At 40.2% G+C, this 26,866-nt stretch overlaps 1 protein-coding gene and 1 pseudogene across 4 annotated transcripts in view; both read left to right on the top strand.

Annotated features, from left to right (window-relative positions):
* Positions 1–1,418, top strand: part of dpp9 (dipeptidyl-peptidase 9) — a 93,433-nt gene extending 92,015 nt beyond the window's left edge. For all 4 annotated transcript variants that reach the window (XM_048614196.1, XM_048614198.1, XM_048614197.1 and 1 more), the window contains one exon: positions 590–1,418. In XM_048614196.1, the coding sequence (XP_048470153.1) occupies positions 590–682 (93 nt within the window). In that variant the 3' untranslated portion in view covers positions 683–1,418. The remainder of the gene's footprint in view (positions 1–589) is intronic.
* A 1,087-nt stretch (positions 1,419–2,505) lies between these two features.
* The window catches only part of LOC109930145, a 62,807-nt pseudogene continuing 38,446 nt past the window's right edge, over positions 2,506–26,866 (top strand).

The following is a 26,866-nucleotide window of genomic DNA, read 5'->3' as shown; positions in this document are numbered from 1 at the left end:
AAAACCAAAGGGCATGCATAAACTGTGTCTGTATCCCATTATTATAGCTCTATTTAACTCTGCTTTTGTCAATGTCATTTGCTAATAATTAGCAAATGTTAGTTTGGATTTGAAGATGCCTGTTTTTTGGGAGATGGTCCTGCAACTAAATGCAATTACACTTGTTTATCAGTGTGAACCAGGATCAGACATTTTGATAGTGGAAGACATGGTCAAGCTTTTTCTGAGGTCCGCTTACACCTTTCAACAGGAGTCCTTTACCAGCATATGAACATGGACATTTTTTAACTGAATTACCCTTCTATAACCCAGATGAGGGACAAAGGAAAATTTTATTGATCCTACTGCTGAAAGTTTGGGTTATGAATCATAACTAAGATCATCTTGCATGTTGGTATATGTGTCGCTACCAAAGATTTCAGTACAACTAAGCCTGGAATTTTACCTTTCCAAGGCTGTTCTAACACTTGCTTCGAATGACCTTATGCTTGTATCTCTTACAGGTGTAGTTCAGAGCTACTCAGCTGTAAGTATTTTTTTCAATGCTACCATTCTTCGCAAATAACTGGATGCTATCTATCTGCTGCAGATTTACCCCAATGAAAGACACAGTATTCGCTGCCCTGAATCTGGAGAGCACTATGAAATAATGCTGCTACACTTCCTACAGGAATACCTCTGAGAAAACGAATGAACCACGACAAAAGATGGGCTTTTGGACAGTTGCTGATATTTGATTCCTGGTGACTTGCTTGTTGTCAAACAAGATATTCTCCATGTCCCTGTCCCATAAATCCTCAGTCCTGACTACACCAGTTCAGCAATTTTTTTTTTTTTTTTTTTTTGCAACTTCCTTTCTGAGCAATGTGCGGATACTACAGATTTCACTGAATTTGATTTTAAACTGTGATTTGATAAGACTGAAACCTAACATTGTTACTTTGGTTTAATTTATCTGTTAATGGTACAGTGTGGAATCAGCTAATTCACCTAAACTGTACACTGGCATTGATTTCAGCTTTTGTACATGCCTTGAAAACTGCACAATAGTGGGGAAAAAGAGAAATGATTAAAGCCAAATGATTACTCTCGGCTTCAAAAGACACATCCAGACATGCTGCTGTGAATTTGAAGTACCACTTTGCAAAAATAAGAACAAGCCTCAGTTGTTCCGATTAGCCGCCATATTTCTAAAATGCATCTCCATAGGAACTTAATTTCTCACCATTCAGTAAAAGACTGAGTTTTAACCTCTGCAAGCTGCGGCACCGAAGAAGTGTGTTTCAGGGCAGGAGCCAGCTACAACTTTGCTGAGTATTCAAAGTGCGTATTATTAAAAGAAAATATTTTTATGGATTCTTATTCTTTTATAATGAGTGTATGGCATTGTAACTCATTAAAACTATTGTAACGCTTAATTCTTAATGTGTTATTTCTCTCAAACTGTCTATGCAAGTTTTTTGCCTTTCTCACAAAGACATCAACTCCAACTGCACAGGTGTTAGTTGCCCTCTGGTTACTCGCCCAATTTGATTATTTGTAAGTTCAAACCATTGAGGATCAGGACAATGTCCAGCTCTGGAGATTATCTCACATAATTCCAATCTATCTTCATCCAATTACATTTGTAATTAGCACATTAATGGCTTTAATAGAGTGACACAATGTTCAGTATTTCGCAAGGTTCAAGGAGTAAAAATAGCTGCTGAGCCCAAGGAATAATTAAGAAGCTGAAATGAAGCTTAAGGATGTGTTTCAAGAGACCCTTAGAGAAGGGGAGAGGTGGATGAGCTGAATGTGTTTAAACAAGAAGCTTCAAGTCTGGACCAAGATGGCTGAAAGCATGCCCAATGATCATGGGACTGAAGGGTGAAGGATGCGCACAAGCTCAGAGTTGGACAGGTGGGAATATGAGATTTTGGACTGATGGTTACAAAACTAATGACGGTCAAAGATCAATCCTGGAGGCAAGCATAACTGTTGGTTGGCATGCTTTATTTAGTTGGATAAGTTAGGGTGCAACCAAGTTAGAGGTGACCCAATAGGATGGCTAAGCAAGGATGGTAGGAGCAATTGTTAAAGACTGTTTCAGAAGTTGAAAAAGGTGTGCAGAGTTAATACACCACAGTCAGCATCAGAGAATGTTGCTTGAGACTTTGGTTAGGGCCTCTTTGGCGAGTAGGAAGACCATAAATTTATTTGGAGGGATTAATGTAAATTGAAGAGTTGGTCCCAAATCTGAGTTGTGATCATCACTATTTACCATCCACATGTGCACACTTTCCAGAGGAATCAATGAATAGTGACTGTAGTAGTGACTAGAATCTTATCCTAGCAAAACTGTGGGAAATCTATATATTTTTGTTAAAATGAATGCATCAAAGTTCAATAAATTTTGCAAAAGTATGAGCTATTAAACACCAACCCAATATGAAATCCTTACAGCTAATTAAGTTAACTAATTTTGGTACTCCTGTATAATTTCATGTTTTCAGTGTTGTTGTACTTAACTTTGAAGTTGCGGACCAGCCCCTGATAAAAGAACAATATTACAGGCAAGTACGTTAACTAATGGAAGATTAAGCTGCATTGAGATTTGTGCAATTTTGTATAGTTGGTTTGATATTTGGGAAAAAATTCGGATGATGGTTTAAATCCATAGCATATCGCACACTAGCAAAGTCAGAAAGAGTGCTGAGAGTTTTAACTCCTAATTAATATTGCCAGCATAATTACAATAGCTACTTTTTCTGTCAAAACGCACCTCCAGAATCCCCCAAACCCATGGGATATATTCATTTCCCCCCTCTATCCACATGCTGTGGCTACAGTACCATCCATGATAATCATATGATCAGAATTTTCTTGGTTTCAGCTCATCAGTACTTTCATCATCCTCTGTAACCACCTCTGTCATTAATCTGCCACCTTATGACATTAAGTCAAAATTTCATCCCTCAAATGCTAGAAAATATGAAAATATTTACTTTTGGTCCTTATCAGAACTTTGTCACCCACTGCTGTTCTCATTCAGCATTTCTTATACTGAGTCAGGTGATGAAAAACATATTATTTTTGAATTGTGTTTGAGCTCTGTAATCCATCAAAACTGGTAAATTCTATTCCAGCAAAATTGTCAACGTCACCCTTTCTTTGAACTACTATTGCCAAAACCAATGATCATCAATCACTTCTGTCAGTTCCAGAATAAATTTAACGTTTGTTTTTCCTGTCCCGTTACCCTAGAACTTGGAATGTTAAGAATTTGTTACCCATCTCTTATCCTGTTGGACTTCTTCATCCATTAACTTGACCTGCACTAGCTGCATTAACACTCTCAACACATGGAATTTAAATTGAAATGCGTCCACTCCACATTCTTAAAGCACCCTACTGTTGCAAACCTCTGCAGCATTACATCACTTTCTACATGTAATTTCTCTCACTCTAACCTCCTATAATCTGCTCTTTTTCATCATTGCTGGAAGTAAATTCCTTCCCCCTTGTTGCATCTAAGCACACTGTTGAACGAACCAACCATGCATTTCCACTTCCTTTGACTCCTGACTTTGTATATCATCTCCATTTGCTGAATTATCAGAATCATATCTTACAGACAAATAATTGACCAGATAAAAAAATTTCAATTGCTTAAGAACTGCGGACATTAAAAATGGGTAACTTCTACTCTTGTAAGTATATGTCAGTCTAGCTTTGTTTTAATGCAGGCAGTTGACACTATGATACTGCAACTATGCTTCAGCAGAATGCGTTGGCCCAGTGTAACAGCACAATTAAATGCTAGCTGCCATCACCAACATGAATTTTCATTTTCTTTGATAATTCCTCTGTAATTAAAATATTTGTCTGAAGGAAGTTCCCTTTCTTTATTCCATGATTGTTGGGTGAGCAACAATGCCACCTTTCCTAGATGTTCGCTTACAAAGTGATTACAAAGAAAATCCATTGTTTGTGATATGGTTATCTCCCAAGGACATGAAAGATGATATATCATTTCTTTCTTCAATAGGTGTTGTGTACTGGCTTTTTTACCTCTTTAAAATAATGGAATTTAATGAGACCGAAAGTGCTGCAAAAAAAAACAAGAGTCAACACAGAAACAACCATTACAGAGTGAGTGTTAATACATTAAGTAATCTGCAAATTGCATATTAAAACCTCTTAGATAATTTACAGGCCCTTAGTGAGAATGGGAAGACAGCAGAAAATGAAAATGGCATGCAGACATTTGGGATGTAAAAGCATGGAGTAGTCCATATCAAAATGTGAAATTTTTCATTTTACATTTACTAAATATATAGCTGTTACTTAAATTAACAAGAGTCTTATTTGGAATCTGTAAGAAGTAGATTGATTTCTGACACTTGCATATGATAACGTAAATATCGAACTAACTTACTGATGAATTTGTAAGAACAACCAAGTAGGAATCTGTTCCAATATAGAATGAAGGTACTTATTATAGGATGAACAAGGAAGTATGGAGAAGGTGCAACATCTATGCACTGAGAAGTATATGAAGGGAAAGTTTGGAGTGTTAGGAACATTCAAAGTAGGGACTTGTATCACATTGACAAGACTGACGATGAAATAGGGATTTTCATAATAGAGGAAGCTTCTAAGATTAATCAGAATTTGTATTTATATGCCTTTAACATTGGAAATATGACAAGCTGCTTAGCTCTTGCATTGCAAAGCAAAATTTGATACCAAGCCATGTAGGGGGAAAATAACACTTGCATTTAGCTCCTTTAATGACCAACAAATCTCAAAATGCTTTACAGCAAAGGAATTATTTTTGAATTACAGTGCCTTTTATGATGTAGGAAACTTGGCAGCCAGTTTGTAGACAGCAGTAGCCCCAGTGTCCAATAATACATATCCAATGATATTCGGATAATATACATGAGGGATGGGGTATTTTATAGCCATGTGACACTGCAGATGGCACCTCAGTTTCATGTCTCATACAAAAGACTGCAAGCACCTCCAACAGGGCAGCACTGAGGGAGTGCTGCCCTGAAATATGGACCTTCATGCTCCTGCTCAAGTCCCGAACGTGACTTAGGCAAGATTGCTATCACTGAGCCATGGCTGAAAAATACTATAAGTAGCCATATCAATTCTGGAATAAAGAAGGAAGAGATTTTTTTACACCTTTCAAGTGATCTCATTCTGTATTTTGTCCTTTGCACAATTAAGCACAGTCATAGAAAACTATAGTCCCAAGGGTTTGAAATACAGTCAGAAGTCTGAGGATAATATTTGTCCCATGGTCGCTCCAATGAGCTGAAACTGCCACAATGAGTATCAATTATTGCTCATTTGGCAAACTGACAAGCTCATATTACTTGTGGTTTGTGACCACAAGTAATGAATTGTGCCCAAGAACTGTCAGCATTTGACAAAGAATAATCATTGGGTTTACTTTGTGGCTAGCGATGACAAATATTTCCTGATCAGTGAAATGAGCCTTATTAGAAAGTAATGATGGTATACCAGCGATGACTAGCATTTAAAGAGTTGGTACCTCTTTTGCAGTAATTACATATATTTTGAGGCACTAAAATTAAACAGAAGTGGTGATCCAACCATGGCCAAAGTTAAATTAGATCACGGAGAGAGAGAGAGTGTGATACAAAGTTGCCAAAAAGCAGTAAACCTGGGAATTTGGTGCTTCTTAAAATTCAACAAAAGAGGACGGTGAAGCTGTGAAAGAAAGCTAGCAAGAAATATAAAAATGGACTAAAATCTTCTATATGCACGTGAAAAGGGAAAGCTTAGCTAGGACAAATATGGGCATATTACAAATTGAAACCAGAAATTTATAATGGGGAAATAAGGAAATGGCAAGGCAGCTAAACAAATGCTTGGTGTTTGTTTTCAAGGGGGAAGCTACAATAAGTCCCAGAAATATTCAACAACCAAGGGATTAGTGAGAATGAAGAATTGAAAACACTTGGTATTAATAATCACATGGTACTACAGAAATAAATAGCGCTGCAAGTTAATTAGCCCCCTGAAAGTGATGATTTGCATTAGTGTTGAAAGAGTTTGCTCTACAGATGTAATGGTAATCAAGTTACCAACATTTACAGATTCTGAAATGATTCCTGTAGATTGAAGATAGCAAGTGTAACCCTGGACTTAAGATTCTAACAAAAAAGTTAGATTGACATGAATAGCAGGGAAAGTGTTAAAGTCTACTATAAATTTGATCATAGCTGATATTAAAAGTCAGCCCAATGACCACTTAACCACTTGACTATTGTAAAAATTCATCTAGTTCACTAATGTCCTGTGGAGATTGAAATCTACCATCTTTACCTATTTGGCCTACACATGACTCTAGATGCACAGCAATGTGGTTGAGTTTTAACTACCCTCTAAAATGGCCCAGCAAACAACTCAGTTGTGTCAAAACACTACAAAATCTAAACAAAGAAATGGAGCCAGACAGATTACCTGACCTCAACTTAGGCAGCAGAAACTATAATGGCAAACATGGCCTTATCAACCTCGCAAAATCCTCTTCAGCATCATCTAAGAGCTTGTGCCAAAATTGGAATGGCTGTCCTACGAACTAGTTGAGCGACAGCCTGACATGGTGGAACTCATAGCAATGTCCCAGACACTACCATAAAAATGAACAAAAACAGAAGTTGCTGGAAAAGCTGAAGAAAAATTAGGTGTCAACTTGGTAATGCTACATTACAGGACTATAAACATGTGAAATATTGGAAACAGTTTGCAGTCCTGCCCAATCCTGTTGTGAATGGTAATGGACAATTAAATAACTGACAGGAGATGGAGGCTTCACAATATCCCATCCTTGATTCAGCACATTAGATCAAAAGACGAGGATGAAGTATTCTTATCCATCTTCAGCCAGAAGTTTTGAGTTGACCCATACTGGTCTCCTCCTGACATCCCCAGCATCACAGGTGCTCGTCTTCAACCAATTCAATTCACTCCAAGTGATAGCAGGAACTGACTGAAGGCATTGGATACTGTGAAGGTTATGAATCCTTTCGACATTCTACTAGTAGTATTGAAGACTTCTGCTTCAGGACTAGCCATGGTCCTAGCCACATTTCTGCACTTCAGTTGCGGCATTGGCATGGAAAAATGCCCAGCTATGTCCTGTGCAGAGAAGTAGCACAAATCCAACTTGGCCAGTTGCCACCCTAAGTCTTTTCTCCATCATCAGCAAAGTGACAGAAGATGTCGACAGTGCTGTCAAGTGATGTTTGCTCAGAAATTACCTGCTCACTGCTCAATTTTTGTTCTGCCAGGGGCACTTGGCTCATGACTTCAGTACAGCCTTGGTAAAAACATGGACAATACAGCTGAAACACATCATAAGACAGAGTTTTAAAGAACTTTGTGACTTTATGCTGAGAGGAGTATGCATCCAATTTGTAAGATTTGTCCCAGTTGTGTATGCCAATTAATGTTGGTTCTGTATTCTGTATTTAAGTGCTTAACTAAGAGTATTTTTGTTTGATTCTTGTATCATAAAACTCCTTGGTTTATAACCAATTGAATCATGTGCTTCATTCTTTTAGGAAATAACTGGGGTTTTGGATTTGTCTACTTTTTTGAAAAATGAAATATTAGTCTCTAAAGAGACATAATAAACAAGAGAAGGATGGCACCCAAAGTGTGGCGGCCATTAACAGTATCAGCTAATGTGAGGATGTGGAGAAGTTGGTGATCAGCTTAGTAAGAATAGGACCACAGGACCAGGAAGTGAATGTCATGGACAAGATGAACTTGAAAGGGTGAGGGAAAAATGGAAAGGAGTTAGAGTAAGATGAGAGTTGAAGGCTAATGAGAAACAGTATTAAAGGAAATTTTACTCGGTCATCTGCTTGGATGGTCCCGATCTCTGTAATGATCCCATGAGCTCGCTGGGAACAGAATAAGTATGGTTGACCATAATTTTGTAGCTGCCTCTTTGCTACATAGACAAGCCTACCGCAAGCAACGACCAAATTGGCATCAATAATTTCTTTTTCTTAAAAATGGTCTTTGTTTGAAAGACAGGGACAACAAGGTGCAGGGCTGGATCCTAGATATAAGCAAGTGCTACTGAGAAGGGAGTTGCAGGGATGGGGTGCTCGGCAATGGGAATAGAGAAAGGAGAACAGGACTCTGAAGCAAGGGCAAGAGAGAAGGTTCAGCAGCAAGGGTTCATGTGGCTATTTAATTAACCTTTACTCTTCACCCAAGCAGCATCCAGATATTGCAAGGCTTTTGTTAATGCTACTGTCGCAAGAAATGTAAATGCTTAAACCTGATCCACTGTTTGTATTGCAAGTGAGCATTGCTGAATTCAACTGTGTGTTAACATACTCTGTGGCATTTACTGCTCACTAGAGGTGAGTTTAGGGGAAGAGGCACTTGATCAACTAGAAGTGTGGGGCTTTTGAGGATTTGCCAGCCTCCAACCACTCTTTATTTAAGTCCAGGAAAGGAAGGCTTGCTGATGGCCTTTCTATCCCTGTGGCCAATTAAAGGTGTTAAATTGGCTTCATCCTGCTGCCTCTGATATTAACCAGTGATGGATAGGGGTCTCCTTTTGGGGAGACTACCCAGCAAACCTACATTTAATGAGACAAGATTGACTAATTACATCATAGTAAAGGTTCCACTTAGTGATAGGTTTAATAATATCATAGCATTGCAAATTCATTTGAGGGTGAGAAATAGGTGCTTTAAACTTCAATAATGGCAGTTACGAGGTACAAAAGTATGAGGACACACTTGGCTAAAGTGCAATGGGAAATAAGTGATAAGGTAAGTTGATTAAGTAGTGGTAAATGTGTAAGTAGATATTTCATAACTCATCAAGAATATAGTCCATTTAGAATGAAGGAAGAAAGAAGGTAAATGCAGGGTCACAGGGTAGGGTAAGGGTGTAGATCTGGGTGGGATTCTCTCCAGAGGGTAGGTACATAATCGATGGGCTGAATGGCCTCATTCTGCACTGTAGTGGTTCTGTGATTCTAGCAAATGTACAGAAGGCTGCACCATTTGTGGTTAACTGAGGAATCTAAGGATAGTATCCAACTAAAAGTAAGGACCTACATTGCTGCCAAGAATAGTGTTAGCATTGGGAAAATTTTACAAACCAACAAAGGATTACTTTTCAAAAGTTAGGAGAAATTAGATTATGGAGGAAAACTAGCAAGAAATGTAAAAACAGGCAGCAAAACATCATGGAAAAAGTAGCTTAAGTGGACATTGGTTTCTTGGGATGAGACTGCTGAACTAATAATGAGAAACAGTGAAATGGCAGAGGCTGAAAAAGTAGCTTGTATCAGTCTTCACAGAAGACCAAAAAATAGTTTAAAAAAAAAGGGGGAAGAAAGGAACTGAAAACATTTATGACCACTAGAGAAAAAATAAAGAAAGCTACTTCCCTTATTCATGGATGTTCTGTGCCTGATTGGAGGTTTTAGCAGGAACCAAATCCCCTTGCTGCTGAACCTTCTCTCTTGCCCTTGCTTCAGAGTCCTGTTCTCCTTTCACTATTCCCATTGCCGAGCACCCCATCCCTGCAACTCCCTTCTCAGTAGCATTTGCTTATATCTAGGATTCAAACAGCAATCCCACTGTAGTACCAGCAAAGATCTGCCCTCTCCTTCCCATGGCGATGCTGAAGAACTGCCGATATAAAGCTTCGGATGTGGAAATCTGTAACACAAACAGAAATTGCTGGAGAAACTTGAGGTTGGGCATCATTTAGAGAGAAAACAGAGTTAATATTTTGCGTCCAATGACCCTTCTTCAGAGCTCCTGGTGTTTAATTTAGTAGCCATGATGTGGAGGTACCGGTGTTGGACTGGGTGGACAAAGTCAGAAGTCCCACGCCCTCAGGTTATAGTCCAACACGTTTATTTGAAATCACAAGCTTTTGGAGTGCAGCTCCTTCACTAGGTGAAGTGGAGGGAGAAAGATAATAAATACATAGAAGACAAATACAAATAGTGTGAGTGGAGTGTTGATATGCTGAATAACAAGTCTTTGCAGGTGATCAAAAGTGTCAAACAGTGTGAGTAAAGTGTCAACAGCTGAATAGCCTCAGATCTTTGGATAAGTCTGCAAGGCGGTCTTCGAGATACACAACAATGCAGAATTGCCAAGCAGAAACTGATAGCCAGGTTCTGTACCCATGAGGATGGCCACAACCGTGATCTTGGGTTCATGTTGTGCTACATGTAGCCACAACGTGCTGTTCTTTGTAAAGCCTTCCTTACTGTTCTGTTTCCCGCCATCACCGTGATTACTTGTTATTATCTCTCTACTTTAATTAGTTTGTACTGTTCTGGATTACTTGTTACTTTGGTTAGTCACACGATGTGCAACTCAAACCTATCATGTTATCCCAGCCATTTAGTTTGTCTCTAGCACCATCCTGTTCTTGATCTTTTGTAATTATTAATCGGATCATAGGTCATCCCTTTGCTTGATATTCAGCGGCTGACACTTTACTCAAGCCGTTTGACACTCTTGATCACCTGCAAAGACTTATTATTCAGCCTGTTGATACTCCACTCACACTACATGTATTTATATTTTGACACTCTTAATTACCTGGAATTATCTTACCATTATCTCTTTGTATATAAAGTATGTGCTCTTGCGCTTCACTCCACTTCACCTGATGAAGGAGCAGCGCTCCAAAAGCTTGTGATTCCAAATGACCCTGTCGGACTATAACCCGGTCTTGTGTGGCTTCTGACTTTGATTTGGTGACAGCTCTCATGCGGGATTTCTAGCTTACTGAAGCTTCATCAGACTTGAGGTTGGTGGAGTTAATGGTTTTATCCTTGATTTAGTCGGTTTGTAAACAAAACATCCCAAAAATGGACTTCATTGAAACTTGGTACACCAGATGGGTTATGACTCAGGGAAGAAATCATTAGATTTGACAAAGCTGCAGGTTCAATTCTGGAATCTATTTAAAGGATCTCTTACTGTTGTGAAATAGGCTGAAAGTAGTTTTTTTTTAAAAGACTTATTTATTTAGAATGTTGTGGGTTGTCTCAGGTGTTGTGAAATTTGTCACAGCTGTGTATGTAATGAGCATTTTAAGGTTGTTCAATACAGATTAGCTTGAAGCTGCTTCAGTGAAATGAGATTTTTAGTGAAAAGATTCTTTCTTCAACATTCGTAATTACAGAAAATCAAGCAGGTAGTGAAAAGCCTCCAGTAAGAGCTGCACAATTGTAGTAATGTTGATGAATTAACACAGTATGGTATATGTATACGTTCTACTAAATGCTCTCTTCACTTTAGCTTGTTGTGATTCATGCAGAAAGTCACAGAGATTCCTCTGTACGTTACGCAGAGACATTACGCAGTCTCTAATTAAATAATATTCTGCTTTCTTCTTCCTGCCAATGGGATAATCTCACATCTTCTCGTATATGCCATCTGTTAATATTTTCCCCATTCTCTTCACCTATTTTTGTCTTCTTGAGCCCTTCACAAGTTGCTTTCCAACTCATCTTTTATCACATGCAAATCTGGTTCCAGTACAGTGGATCCTTTCTTCCCAGTTGTTAATATAGGTTATAATGAGTTGACACTCCGGTGATCCCTGCAGTACCCTACTTGTTACCACCTGCTAAGCTAAAATTATGAATTTTTCCGACCTTTATTTCATACCAGCACACAAATCCTCTATTCTTGTTAATATATCATCCCCAACCCTGAGCTCTTTCTTTGTGAAGGAGCCATTTCTGATACCTTATCTAGTGCTTTTTGGGTATCTAAATACACTACACTCCTTTATTTGCCCTCTTTGCTATATATGCAATTGACTCTGAATTTTCACTTGGTAGTACAGAAGTTAAACATTCCTGAAAGGAAACAAGAAGTTGAATCTTTTCATCTCGCTTTTAACAGAAGTAGAATGCAAGAATCACGCAGATTAAAGGGAAACCATTTTATACATCTTGAGAATAGAGTGCTGATTGGTTCGGCCATCATTGTCATCAAAATGCAGCAATAACAGTTAACTATCCATCTTAGTTCTCAGACTGAGTGGATAGATTCTGATTGGTTAGAGTGCTATCAGGGGATGCAAGAGATTGTCTCCATGTGCCCTTTTTAGGAAACAGGTGAGATGTGTGTTAAAATTCCATTTTTCCTCAACAACATAGTTAAACTCACAAGAAAGTTAATAACTAGCAAACAATCCTGAATATCTCCAGAAGTGCATCGGACTCAAAGTCCTGCCAATATTCATTTCCAAGGGTATTGATAGAGCTAAACTGTGAGAGTTTAACAGAGCATGATGGATGTATGTATTTGCTGAACGTTCTGTTCACTTGTGACTTGTTCAACATGTTTTCTAGCTTTTTGTGATTTATGTACAGACACCTAGATCCCTATGTACCACAGCATTCTCCAGTCTCTGTTACATAATATCTTGCTTTTATGTTCTTCCTGCTGAAGGGAGAACCTCAGATTTTTCCGTTTTGCACTCTGTCTTTTTAAAATATATTTTTCCATCTGTATCTGTTTGTATCCTCGACTACTTTCCCATCTATCTTTGTATTGCTTTTACAAATTTGCTTAAGACAAGGTCTCTTCTCCAGAATCATTAATATATTGTCATGACTAGCTCAGACATTGATCCCTACAACATTCCACTAGCTACAACATGCCAATTTGAAAATCTCCCATCTACCCTGATGTATTTTCCCTGTTGGCTAGCCAGTCCTCTATCAATGCTGATATTTCATCCCCAACATCATGTACTCTTGCCTTCTATACGAATCTTGTGTATGAAAAGTTCCTTGAAGGAAGTAGCCATGAAAGTTGTGGATGTGCCACCTGTCATCTTCCAAAATTCTCCAGATTTTGAAACAGTCCCACTATTTAAAAAAGGAGGGATAAAATAGGTAATTACAAACTTGTTCACTTGGTGGTAGAGAAATACTAGTGTCTGTTGTCAAAGATATGATATCAGGGTACTTAAAAAGTATTGATGAGATTGGATGAAGTCAGTATCAGTTTAAGACCGGGAAATCATGTTTACTTATCTATCATGAGCTAATTTCTGTCAATTTATTGTATTTGTAGATAATGCATTCCTACATTAATATCATGAACAATCAAAAAGTGTTTTTTCTGGCCTGATCGCTCTCATTTATGATTCTGTAATAGCCTTTGTAAGTCATTTTCATAGTTTTCTCAAACATATAATAGGCCATTGACCTGTTAAAGCAACTTCATTTTATCCAATTTAGTTGCTGGAGAGTCAACATTTGAATGTTCAGTTTCTGATGTAGTATCCAATTGTTCTTTTTATTTTACTCCCTATTTCTTCCACCACCATAAATATATTTTCACCCGACTATCATGGTATCTTATGTCTGTTTTACATATTACCATAACATGTTCGTTGATACTTTCTCATGTCTGGAGTGATCATTACATAACTTGTGTCATGGAATTTCTTTTTGATTTGATATTATCCAGTGCACTTTGGCTTTAATAGATCCCAGAAACAGATAACACTATAATACCTCGTCTCCAACAATCTTTGGATACTTTTTGGCAACTGCCAAACTTCGGTCAGTTTCTCTCTGATACGCAAAACTGGCTGGAAGTGTACGCTGTGAACTTTGGTTTATCACTTTTTCTCTTGATAATCCAAATCTTGTAAAACAAAAATTGGACTAACTTTTCCGGTATAATTTTTGCAGTTTTTTTTCCAGTGGTACTGCTTCAGTCAGTTTGTTGAAATACCCATAATCATAAACGATACTGGTACCCAAACCTTGTTGAGTCGACATCTTACATAACCTTTTCAGACCCCACTAAATTGTTTTTCAAAAGTATCACAGTTAAATATGCAGGTTTAATTGTGGTTTGAGCTTTCCCCACTACCTGTCATGTCTGGCAAAATTTGATCACCTCACTATGTTATCCAGGCCAATAAAAAATATTTAATATTTTAGCCTATTTTCCTAATTATCTGAGTGATACAGGATTTAATTGAGAAGGGGAAAATAGAATATGAAAGTAAGCTTGTGGAAAATAAAGAAACTGACTGCAAAGCTTCTATAGCTATGTGAAGAGAAAAAGACCAAAGGTAAATGTAAGAGACAACAAGGTACAGGGCTGGATGAACACAGCAGGCCAAGCAGCATCATAGGAGCAGAAAGGCTGACGTTTCGGGCCTAGACCCTTCATCAGAAAAGGGCATCCTTAGAAGAGGCTTCGCAGTGGGGTTAAAATTGAATCGGAGATAGTAGGAACTGCAGATGCTGGAGAATCCGAGACAACAAGGTGCAGGGCTGGATGAACACAGCAGGCCAAGCAGCATCAAAGCTAAATGTAGGTCTCTTGCAGTAGAATCAGGTGAATTCATAATGGGCAACAGAGATGGCAGACCAGTTGAACAAATACTTTGGATCTGTCCTCACTAGGGAGGACATAAATAGCCTTCCAGGCATGCTAGGGAACAGACAGTCAAGCAGGAAGGAGGAACTGAAGGAAATCCTTATGAGCTAAGAAAGGGTATTAGGGAAATTGATGGGATTAAAACCTGATACGTCCCCAGGGCCTGATGCTCTGCATCCCAGAGTAAGAAAGTGGCCCTTGAAATAGCAGAAGCATTGGTCATCATTTTCCAGCATTCTGCAGTCTCTGGAAGAGTTCCAATGGACTGTAGGGTAGCTAATGTGACCCCACGCTTTTTTAAAAAAAAGAAAGGAGAGAAAATGGGGAATTATAGGCTAGTTAGCTTGACACCAGTGGTGGGGAAAATGCTGAAGTCAGTTATGAAGGATGTAATAACTTAGCATTTGGAAAGCAGTGACAGAATTGGACCTAGTCAGTATGGATTCGCTAAAGGGAAATCATACTGGACAAATCTTATGGAATTTTTTGAGGGTGAGATCAATAGAGTGGACAAGCATGGATGAGTAGGTGTAGTGTATCTGGACTTTCAAAAGGCTTTTGCCACTGTTCAACACGAGATTAGTAAGAAAAAATAAAGCTCATGGTATCGGAGGTAATGTATTGACATGGACAGAGAACTGGTTAGCAGAAAGGAAGCAGAAGGCTGGAATAAATGTGTCCTTTCCAGAGTGGCAGACAGTGACGAGTGGGGTGCTGCAGCGTTCAGTGCTGGGATCCCAGCTGTTCACAATATACATGAACAATTTGGTCAAAGGAATTGAATGCCATATCTCCAAATTTTCAGATAACATTAAGTTGGCTGGCAGTGTGTGCTGTGAGGAGGATGCTAAGAGGCTGCAGGGTGACTTGGACAGACTGGTTAATTGGGCAAATACTTGGCAAATGCAATACAATGTGGATAAGTGTGAGGTTGTCCACTTTGGCCACAAAAACAGGAAGACCAGTTATTATCTGAATGGTGGCAGTTTAGGAAAAAGGTGAGGTGCAACAAAACCTGGGTGCATGCAGGTGCAGCAGGCAGTGAGGAAAGCTTTTATGGTATGCTGGCCTTCACAGCGAGAGTATTTGAGTATCGGAGTAAGGATGTCTTGCTGCAGTTATACAGGGCCTTGGTGAGGCCACATCTTGAGTATTTTGTGCAGTTTTGGTCTCCCAGCCTGAGGAAGGTCATTCTCGCCGTTAAGGGAGTCCAGTGAAGGTTCACCAGATTGATTCCCAGGATGGTAGGACTGACATATGAGGGAAGACTGAATCAACTGGGCTTGTACTTGCTGGAATGTAGAAGAATGAGGAGGGATCTCATCGAAACATATAAAGTCGTGATGGCACTGGACAGAATAGATGTGGGAAGAATGTTTGTGATATTGGGGAAGTCCCCCAATAGGGGTCACAGTCTTTGAATAAGGGGCAAGTCATTCAGGACTGAGGTGACGAAGAATTTCTTAACTCAGAGTTGTAAACCGTTGGAATTCTCTCCCACAGGAAGCTGTTGGGTCAGTTCATTAGATTTATTCAAGAGGGAGCTGGATGCCACCCTTACGGCTAAAGGGATCAAGAGGTATGGATAGAAAGCGGGAACAGGATACTGAGATTGCATTGATCAACCATGAACATATTAAATGGTGATGCCGAATGGCCTCCTCCTGCACCTGTTTTCTATGTTTCTATGTCATTGGAATTTTGTGAATTGCTTTCAAGCATTCCTTACGATACTCACAACTACCACCTGATTGACTGACTACTGTTCATTCCTCAGCGGGTAGTGTTTGAAGTGGTCTCCGTTTCTATGTTAGTATCTTGTCTGTCAAACAATAACACTCGGGTATTGTTTCTGATTCAGTTTTTGAGTAGGCAGTTAGGTAACTCCATTCAAAATCTGTTACACTTCTGTTCAAGAAGGTGGGCTAAACATATCAGCCTCATTCACTTTACTTTCATCCATTCCAGTTAAATGTTCAACAATTGGATCCAATACCTGAATTCCCAAATCATCTCCCTGTTCGTATACTCCTTCCTGTGTAATGCTATGTGCCTAAATCTAGTCACAACACAGGCAAAAAGCAATTTGGGATGTTCCTCTTGTAATGTTTCAGTTTCTTTTACATGCACTGGTTAATTCACCACGGAATCCCTACAGTGTGGAATGAGGCCACTTGGTTCATCAAGCCCACAATGCCACTCTGAAGAGCAGACCACACGGACCACTCCTTCCCCATCCTATCCCTGTAATGCTGCATTCCCCATGGCAAATCCATCTAACTTCCACATATTTGTACTGTGGGAGGAAACTGGAGAACCCAGAGGAAACCCATGCAGACACAGGTAGAATATGTAAACTCCCCACAGAGTCGCCCAAGGCTGGAATCGAACCCGAATCCCAGGCACTGTGAGGCAGCAGTGCTACCACTCAGCTACTCTTAGTCAGGTCAATTTTCTTTAATCTGCCACACAGTTTCCGAAAATAAAATAAAATCTATCCATTCAAATTTGTTTCACTACTCCCACTACAACTTTCTACCTACATAGTCACTCTTTTCTCTAACTCTGTATATTGAAACTATTTGTAACCTTGTGTATCTCCAATTAATACTTTGTCCTTCATTAACCCTTCTGGAACAGACATTATGTCTCAGTATCTTTATTGGTTTACCTCCTTGATTCAAGACATAAGGAGCTACCTTCTCTTTTGAGATAAAATACTAAGAACGTCCAGTTGTCTGATTTCCCCTTGTCAGTATTCAAAGAATTCTTAGGACTGTCCTTTCTTAGTACATTCTAAGTAAACGTGTTCTCTTGATGTACATCAGACATTCCTCCTACTGTATTTGGTCTCCAATTTAACTTCCAGCTGTAGGCTTTGGTATGTCCAGACTTATTACAATGGGAAGCATATTCATTTATTTATATGTTTCTGTTTCATCCTTTCTCCTTTATTACTTTGACGTCCTTCTATTTGTTCTCAAAAACTATTACATCTTCCATCTGCAGGTTTTCTATTCTGCCAGTTTCTTTGTGGATTCTCATGTGACCATCAGCCCACCTGTAATGTTCTGTATGAGTTATCATGTCTGCCAGAACTGCTACATCTCTGATCTTTAACACTTGATGTTCATCTAAGTTCTTTTTTTCTTGTACAAATTTTACAACATCTGATTAGCTTTCTATCTTTTAATCTTAAACTTTATTGGTGGGGCATGAGAATAAGCATTTAATATTACCTTTTTGACAATTTTATGATCTACAGATTACTGTATACATCATAGCTGTACCTACCAAAACACTCCATGTAACATTAAGGTCCAGATATCTTTTGGTAACTTCATAGCTCTGACTTCAATAATCATGAACTGCTTCGAGATACTGGTCATGGCCCATATCAACTCCAGTCTTCCAACCTGCCTTGATCCCCTACAATTTGCCTATTGACATAACAGGTCCACAGCGGATGCCGTATCCCTAGCCCTGCACTCATCCCTGGAACATCTGAACAACAAAGACATCTACGTCAGACTCCTGCTCATTGATTACAGCTCCTCCTTCAACGCCATTATCCCCTCCAGACTGATCTCAACTGCATGACGTTGGTCTCAGCTCTGCCCTCTCCAACTGGGTCCACAGCTTTCTGACCCACAGACTGCAATCAGTGAGGATAGGTAACTGCACCTCCTCCACAATAACAATCAACACTGGACCCCCACAACAATGTGTCTTCAGCCCCCTCCTGTACTTCCCGTACACCTAGGGCTGTGTTGTCAAATTCCAAACTAATGCCATCTACAAGTTTGCTAACAACACCACCTTAGTGGGACAGATATCCAATAACAACGAGTCAAAACATAGAAGGGAGACAGAGGACTTGGTGACGTGGTGCAATGAAAACAATCTGTCTCTCAACATCGGCAAAACTAAAGAACTGATCATTGACTTCAGAAAGAAAGGAGGAGACCACGCCCCTGAGTACATCAATGGAGCAGAGGTTGAGAGAGTGAAGAACATCAAGTTCCTCAGAATGATGATAACCAGCGACCTGTCCTGGATTTCTCGCGTAAATGCAACAGTCAGGAAGGCACAACAACCCCTCCTCTTCTCAGGCGGTTCAGGAAATTTGGCATGTCTATAACATCCCTCACCAAATTCTACAGATGCCCCGTTGAAAGCATACTGTCTGGGTGCATAACGGCCTGGTATGGCAACTGCTCTGTCCAGGACTGTAAGAAACTGCAGAAAGTGGTGTGCACAGCCCAGACCAACATGGAAGCCAATGTTCCATTCATGGACTCCATTTACGCGGCTTGCTGCTGCAGAAAGGCAGCTAACATCATCAAGGACCCACCACACCCTGGTAATGACCTCCTACAACCTCTTCCGTCAGGCAGAAGATACAGAAGCCTGAACATACGCACAGACAGGTTCAGGAACAGCTTCTTTCCAGTCATTATTGGACTGTTGAATGGACTTCAGTCTCAAATAATATAATTGCAATGTAACCTGTATGTTTTGAAGTCTTTTTGATCTGTGCATCCTTTTCTTGCTGTGATCTGCCTGTACTGCTTGTAAACACTGTATTTTTCACTGTATTTTGGTACATGTAACAATAAATCAATCAATCAAGCAAGATTTTAAGTTTACAGAAATACTTCTTCTGAATTCTACAAGGAACTAAATTTCCCTTAGATTCTCAGAACTTTTCTCTAGCTTTAGTGATCTAAACCACTGATCCCACTGCATTTCTGTTTTCTTGTGCAAATGCTACCAACATCTGATTAGGTTGCTATCTTTTAATCTTAAATTTTATTGGTAAGCCGCAGGAGCATGAGAAAAAGCATTTAGTATTTAGCTGTATCCTCAAAAACGCTTTAATGTTACACAAAGTCCAAATATCTTTTGGCAACTTCATCTTTCCATCTACCTTTTTCAAATGAGGTAAATTACTTTCAACTTCCTCCCTCCTCAGTAAATTTAGGCATGAAGTATAGATTCTTAGTAAAATCAAATCCTTCATTGGAATCAATCATTTTCCGAGCTATTATCTCTTTCTTTCTTCCTTTACTTTAAGCTTGTCTCTGGCTCAGTTGTCTCGTTTCCCCAAGTCTTTGGAGTTCAAGCATTTAATTCCTTTCCATATCCATTTTTAATTTTGTAACTCTGTCCCTTTCTATTACTCTGTTTTACTGTTTCCTCACTTTCTCTTAATCTCTGTTGGATACACTTGGCTAAAGTGCAATGGGAAATAAGTGACCAGGTATGTCAGTTAAGTAGTAGTAAACGTGTAAGTAGATATTTCATAACCCATCAAAGGTATAGCCCATTGAGAAGGAAGGAAGATAAATGAAGAAAGGAAGAAGATAAATGCACGGTTTCAGTGTCGGGCAAAGGTGCGAGTCTGGTTGGGATTCTTTTCCGAGAGTAAGTGCAGGATCAATGAGCTGAATGGCCTCTTTCTGCATTGTAGGGGTTCTATGATTCGAGAGACTGTACAGAAGGCTGCACTGTTTGTGGTTAACTGAGGAATCTAAGGATAGAGTCCAACTAAAAGTAAAGACCTACAATGCTGCTAAGAATAGTGATATCATTGGGAAAATTTTACAAACCAGCAAAGGATTACTTTTGAAAAGTCAGGAAAAATCAGAGTACGGGCGAAAACTAGCGAGAAACATAAAAACATTCAGCAAATTGGCGGCACAGTGGTTCAGTGGTTAGCACTGCTGCCTCAGCGCCAGGGACCCGGGTTCGATTACACCCTCGGGCGACTCTCTGTGTGGAGTTTGCACATTCTCCTCATGTCTGCGAGGGTTTCCTCCCGGGTGCTGCAGTTTCCTCCAGCAGTCCAAAGATGTGCAGGCTAGGTGGATTGGCTGTGCTAAATTGCCCTTTGTGTTCAGAGATGTGTAGATTAGGTGGGTTATTGGGGGATGGGTCTGGGTGGGATGCTCCAAGGGTCAGTGTGGACTTGGTAGGCCGAAGGGCCTGTTTTCACGCTGTAGGGATTCTATGATTCTATGAAATGTCATGGAAAACGTAGCTAAAGTGAGCATTGGTCTCTCAGGATGAGATTCCTGAACTAATGATGGAAAACAAAGAAATGGCAGAGACTGAACAAGCAGCTTGTATCAATCTTCACAAAAGACCAAAAGAAAGGCAAAAAAAAGGAAGAAATAAACTGAAAACATTCATGACCACTAGAGAGAGAGAGAAGAGAGAACTAGTTCCCTTATTCATGGTTGTTCTGTACCTGATTGTAGGTTACCACATCAGGATGGAGGTTTTAGCAGGAACCAAATCCCATCCCCTTGCTGCTGATCCCTCTGTCTTGCCCTTGCTTCAGAGTCCTGTTCTCCCTTCCCCATTCCCATTGCCGGGCACCGCTTCCTTGCAATTCCCATCTCAGTAGCACTTGCCAATATCTGGGGATCAAACAGCAATCCCACTGTAGCACCAGCAGAGATCTGCCCTCTCCTTCCCATGGCGGTGCTGAAGAGCCGATATAAAACATAGATCTGCGGCTGTGGAAATCTGCAACACAAACGGAAATTCCAGAGGTCTGGCAGATTCTAGAGAAAAAACAGTTCATGTTTTGAGTCCAGTGACCCTCCTTAAGAACTCCTGGTGTTTGATTTGGTGACAACTGTCATTTGGGATTTCTATCTTACTGAAGCTTCATCAAGAATCATAGAATCCCGACAGTGTGGAAACAGGCTCTTCAGCCCAACAAGTCCACACCGACCCTTGGAGCATCCCACCCAGACCCATCCCCCTATAACCCACCTAATCTACACATCCCTGAACACTATGGGCAATTTGGCATGGCCAATCCACCTAGCCTGCACATCTTTGGGCTGTGGGAAGAAACCGGAACACCTGGAGGAAACCCACGCAGACACGGGAAGAATGTGGAAACTCCTCACAGACAGTCGCCCGATGGTGGGATTGAACCTGGGTCCCTGGTGCTGTGAGGCAGCAGTGCTAATTACTGAGCCACCATGCCGCCCCAAATTTGAGGTTAGTGGAGGTAATGATTTTATCCCTGTTAAAATCTGTAAACAATATATCCCAAAAATAGGCTTCAGTGAACCGTGGTACACAAATGGATCATGACCCAGGGAAGAAATTATTAGCAACAAAAACAGAAGTTGCTGGAAAAGCACAGCAGGTCTGGCAGCATCTGTGAAAAGAAATCAGAGTTAATGTTTTGGGTCGAGTGACCCTTACTCAGAACTGATGGTAGGTAGGAAAATGTTGGTTTATGTGTAAAACTTAGGGTGGGGAGGGGTAAGGAGTAGAAGATAGGTGGAGATGGAGCCCAAAGAGAGAGAAGAACAGTTGGACAGACAAAGGAGTGGATAACGATCTGGCTAGGAAAGTGAATAGCTGCTAATGGAGACTGTTAGTGGCTAACAATGTCTGCTGTTACACACTACCCAATGAGATAACAAGGCCTGGTGTGTGGAGTAGGGGGCTAGGACATTTGAGAGTTTAGGCCCTAACATTATTGAACTCGATATTGAGTCCAGAAGGCTGCAGGGTCACCAAGCGGGAAATGAGGTGTTGTTCCTCCAGCGAAGCTCAGCACGAGCTGGAACACTGCAGCAACAGAGATGCTGGCCAGGGAACAGGGTGGTGTGTTAAAATGACAGGCAACTGCAAGCTCAAGGTCATTTTTTGCAAGCAGAACGTAGATGTTCTGCGAAGCGATCACCAATCTATGCTTCGTTTCCCACATTGTGAGCAGCGAATGCAGTAGACTGGATTTGAGAAGTGCAGGTAAAGTGCTGCTTTACCTGGAAGATATATTTGAGCCTTTGGATGATGAGGAGGGAGGCAATAAATGGGCAGGTGTTACACCTTCGGAGGTTGCAGGGGAAGGTGCTGTGGGGGTGATGTTGGGAGTGAAGGAAGAATGGACTAGGGTGTCCTGGAGGGAACAGTCCCTGTGGAAGGCACACAAGGGAGGGGAGGGGAATATGTATCTGGTGGTGGCATCTCATTGGAGGTGGCGGAAATGGTGGCTGATGATCTTCTAGATATGGATGCTGGTGAGATGGTAGGTAAGGACATGGGAACCCTATCGCTGTTGCGGGCGGGAAGAGAGCAGGTGAGGGCAGAAGTGCGGGAGATGTGTCAGACCTGGTTGAAGACCCTGTCAACAATGGTGCTGGGGAATCCTTGGTTGAGGAAGAACATGGTCATGCAGAGAGTGATGCTGAATGGAGTGGGCTGCCAGAGAAAGTGGTTGAGGTAGGTACGATAGCAACATTTAAAAAACATTTGGATAGGTACATGGATGGGAAGTGTTTAGAGGAATATGGACCAAATGCAGGCAATTGGAAATAGTTGAGTGGGCACCATAGTCAGCGTTGACCAGTTTGGGCCGAAGGGCCTGTTTCCATGCTGTATTACTCTATGACTCTATTTCAGAAGCTCCCGAATCGAATTTGGACTCATCAGAACACATGCGAAAGAGATGGAGGAGTGGGAGAATGGAATGGGGTCTTTACAGGAAGCAGGGTGTGAGGATGTATATTCCAGGTAGCTGTGGGAGTTGGTGGGTTTATAGTGGATATTAGTGGCCAGTGCGTCCCCAGAAATGGAAACGGATATCGAAGAAGGGAAGAGAGGAGTCAGACCAGGTGAAAGTGAGGGCAGGGTGAAAACTGGAAGCGAAATTGATAAACTTTTCCAATTCTGGATGAGAGAGGGGAGCAGCACTGATGATATCATCGACATATCAGACAAAGAGTTGTGGTCTCGAGTCGGAATAGGACTGGAACAAGGAATGTTCCACGTACGCCACAAAGAGACAGGCGTAATTGGGTCTATGCGGGTACCCATGGCCACCCCTCTGACCTGAAGAAAATGAGAAGAGTTAAAAGAGAAGTTGTTGAGGGTGAAGGCGATCTCGACCAAGCAGAGGAGGGTGGTCAAATCATTAGATTTGACAAAGCTGCGGATCCGATTCTGGAATGTTTTTTAAAGGATCTCTTAATATTGTGAAATAGGTTGAAATTAGTTTCTTTTAAGGAATTTTGTGGGTTGATTTATTTAGAATATTGATTATTCTAGAATGTTGTGGGTTGTCTCAGGTGCAGTGAAATATGTCACAGTTGTGAATGTAATGAGCATTTTCAGGTTGTTTGATGCAGGTTAGCTTGAAGCTGCTTCAGTAAGATGAGGTTTTTGGAACAAGATTCCTTTCCTTTATTCATTCACGGGATGAGGGCATCACTGGCTTGGCAGCATTTATTGCCCATAGGGCATTTCCGAGTCAACCTCATTGCTTTGGGTCTGGATTCACATGTAGGCCAGATCAGGTAAGGCTGGCAGTTTCCTTCCCTAAAGAGCATAAGTGAACCAGATGGGTTTTTCTGACAATTGGCAATGGATTCATGGTCATCATTAGACACTGAATTCTAGATTTTATGTTATTGAATTCAAATTCTACCATCTGCCGTGGCAGGATTCAAACCTAGAAATTTATCTGGGTCCCAGGACTAAGAATCCAGCGATAATACCACTAGGCCATCACCTCTACTCCTTACTTCAGCGTTTAATTACAGAACATCAAGGAGGTAGTGAAAAGCCTCCAGTAAGAGTGCGCAATTGTAGTAATGTTGATGAGTTAACACAGCATGGTATATGTATATGTTCTACTGAATGCTGTCTTCACTTGTTACTTACTGCACCTGCACTTTAACTTTTTGTAATTCATGCAGAAAGACGCCAGGATTCCTCTGTACCTCAACATTATGCAGTCTCTATTTAAATAATATTCTACTTCTTTGTTCATCCCGCCAATGGGACAATCTCACATCTTCCTATATATACCATCTGTTAATATTTTTCCCCATTCACTTAACCTATATCTAGGTCTTTCGAGGCTCTTTGAAGCCTCCTCACAAGTTGCTTTCCAATCTATCTTTTAACATGCAAGCCTGGTTACAGTAAAGTGGATCCTTTCGTCACAGTTGTTAGTATAGATTATAACTAGTTGACACTCCAGCAGTGATCCCTGCAACACTCTACTTGTTACTGCCAGCTAAGCTAAAATGATCAACATTTCCTACCTTTGTTTCATGTCAGCTCATCAATCCTTATTCTTGTTGATATATCATCACCAACGCTGAGCTTTTTCTGGCCTAATCTCTCACATTTACGATTCTGTAGTAGCCTTTGTATGTCATTTTGACAATTTTCTCAAACATGTAATTGGCCACTGAAGTATTAAAGCAGCTTCATATTATCCATTTAATTCCTCAAGAGTCAACTTTTGAATGATCAGTTTCTGATGTAGTATCCAATTGTTCTGTTATTTTTATTTCACTCCTTATTTCTTCCACTGTCATAAATGTATTTTTGCCTGACTATTATGGTATCCTTACATCTGTTTTGGTTAAGGCGATGGAATTGAAATCCATTGGGTTATACCTGCACAGGTTCGAACCCTGCTGAGTACGGTTGAGAACTTAAGGCAAATAAGAAAGGAATTTGTTCTCTAACCTTTGGGGTGGCATGGTGATTCAGTGGTTAGCACTGCTACTTCACAGCACCAGGGACTTGGGTTCAATTCCACCCTCGAGTGACTGCCTGTATGGAGTTTGCACATTCTCCCCGTGTCTGCGTGGGTTTCCTCCGGGTGTTCCGGTTTCTTCCCATAGGCCAAAAATGCTTTTTCTGAATTCTACAGTGAACATAAGTTCCCTTAAATTCTCAGAACTTTTCTTTAGTTTTAGTGATCTAAACCATTGATCCCACTGCATTTCTTTACTCTTGTATAAATTCTACCAACATCTGATTAAGTTTCTATCTTATAACCTTAAATTTTATTGATAAATTGCAGGGAAATGTGAATAAGCATCGAGTATTATCTTTTTGACAATCGTATGATCTGCAGATAGTTCTTCTAACAGATTACTGTACACAGTCATAGCTGTATCTACCAGAACACTTCATGTAGCATTAAGGTCCAAATATCTTTTGGCAACTTCATTTGTCTGTCTACTTTCTTAAATGAGGTAAAATTCCTTCATTGGAATCGGAATCCTCTTCCAAGCTATTGTCTCTTCCTTTCTTCCTTTACTTTAAGCTTATCTTTGGCTAAATTGTCTAATCTTCCATCTCTTTGGAATTCAAACATTATTTCCTTTCCATTTCCATTTTTTTAGCTCTGCCCCTTTCCATTACTCTGTTTCTCTCTTTCCTCTAACTCAAGTTTTTTCATTTCTCTTTATCTTAGCTCAGTAAGTGGAGTGCCCACTACTTTTGGGTTTGGTAATACCAAGGGTAGATTTTGGCTCCAGTGGGTTTGGGAGTTGGGTGTTGGTTTTGATGAATTTGGGTTAAGGGTACCATTGGGAAATTGGTGTGCAAGTCTTGGCTGTACAGGTTTGGTGAGGAATGGACCAGCGTAGGGCATTCAGAGCAGAAGTGTGCATGGTGGTCTTGGAAGGTGTTGGGGTCACAGTGGAGAGATGCAGAGGGGGCCAGTGGTGATCAGGGTTTTAGATTAATAATTACCCATAAATTAGAGGTTTAATCCTGGGTAATAATTAAGCTTAAATTGGTCAGAACCCTCCAAAGTCTCCAACAATAACTCAGCAAAGAGGACTTTTTCTGGGTGAAGAAAATTCGAACTTCCCACGTAATTCCCATGGACACAGTTGTGATGTGATTTCTGCGTTGTCCTAATATGCACCTCTGGTCTACGTTTTTGTAACAGATATCACGAAATTGGAAAATTTAAGCCATAAAAGTATCTACGTTTGCTGATGTTACTAAACTAGGTGGAAAGATAAGATGTGGGAAGGATACAGGCGGGAAGTATTATTCACTTTGTCTTGAGAATAAAAAGGCAGATTTTCTTTTTACAAGGTATGGATCTTGTAGTGTTGACTTTTTGAGACTTGGGTATGCTTATACTAGGAATACGAAAAGTCAGTAAGCTGTTATGAAAGCACGTAGTGTGTTGGCCTTTATTGCAAGGTAACTGGGGTACAGGAATAAAGAAGTCGTTAAGTTTGTTAGGGATTTGAGTCACATGCAGTTATGGTCTCACCATTTAAGAAAGGGTATACTTGCATTGGGTATAGCAACAGTTCACTAAATTGGTCCCTGGGGTTTTGGCAATTTCCTTATGATGAGAAGCTGAGTAAATTGGATCAGTTTTCTCTGGTGTTTAGAAGAATGAAAGGAATTTTCGTTGAAACATTCAAGATTCTGAAAGGCTTGATGGAGTAGATGTTGAGGAATACATTCCTTAAGTGTACTTACTGTTAGGGACCTATAAACTATCCCCACCTGTGACTTTATTATCTCTTGACTCCACCCAAATAAATTTTATATGTTCATTCTCTGAAAAAAGAACATTACTCATAACTGAGATAGTAGGAACTGCAGATGCTGG

Source organism: Rhincodon typus, chromosome 29 (genome assembly GCF_021869965.1).
Source record: "Rhincodon typus isolate 14 chromosome 29, sRhiTyp1.1, whole genome shotgun sequence".
Taxonomy (NCBI): domain Eukaryota; kingdom Metazoa; phylum Chordata; class Chondrichthyes; order Orectolobiformes; family Rhincodontidae; genus Rhincodon; species Rhincodon typus.
Note: the sequence above shows the minus strand (reverse complement) of the source record. Positions and strands in the feature narration are given on the sequence as shown.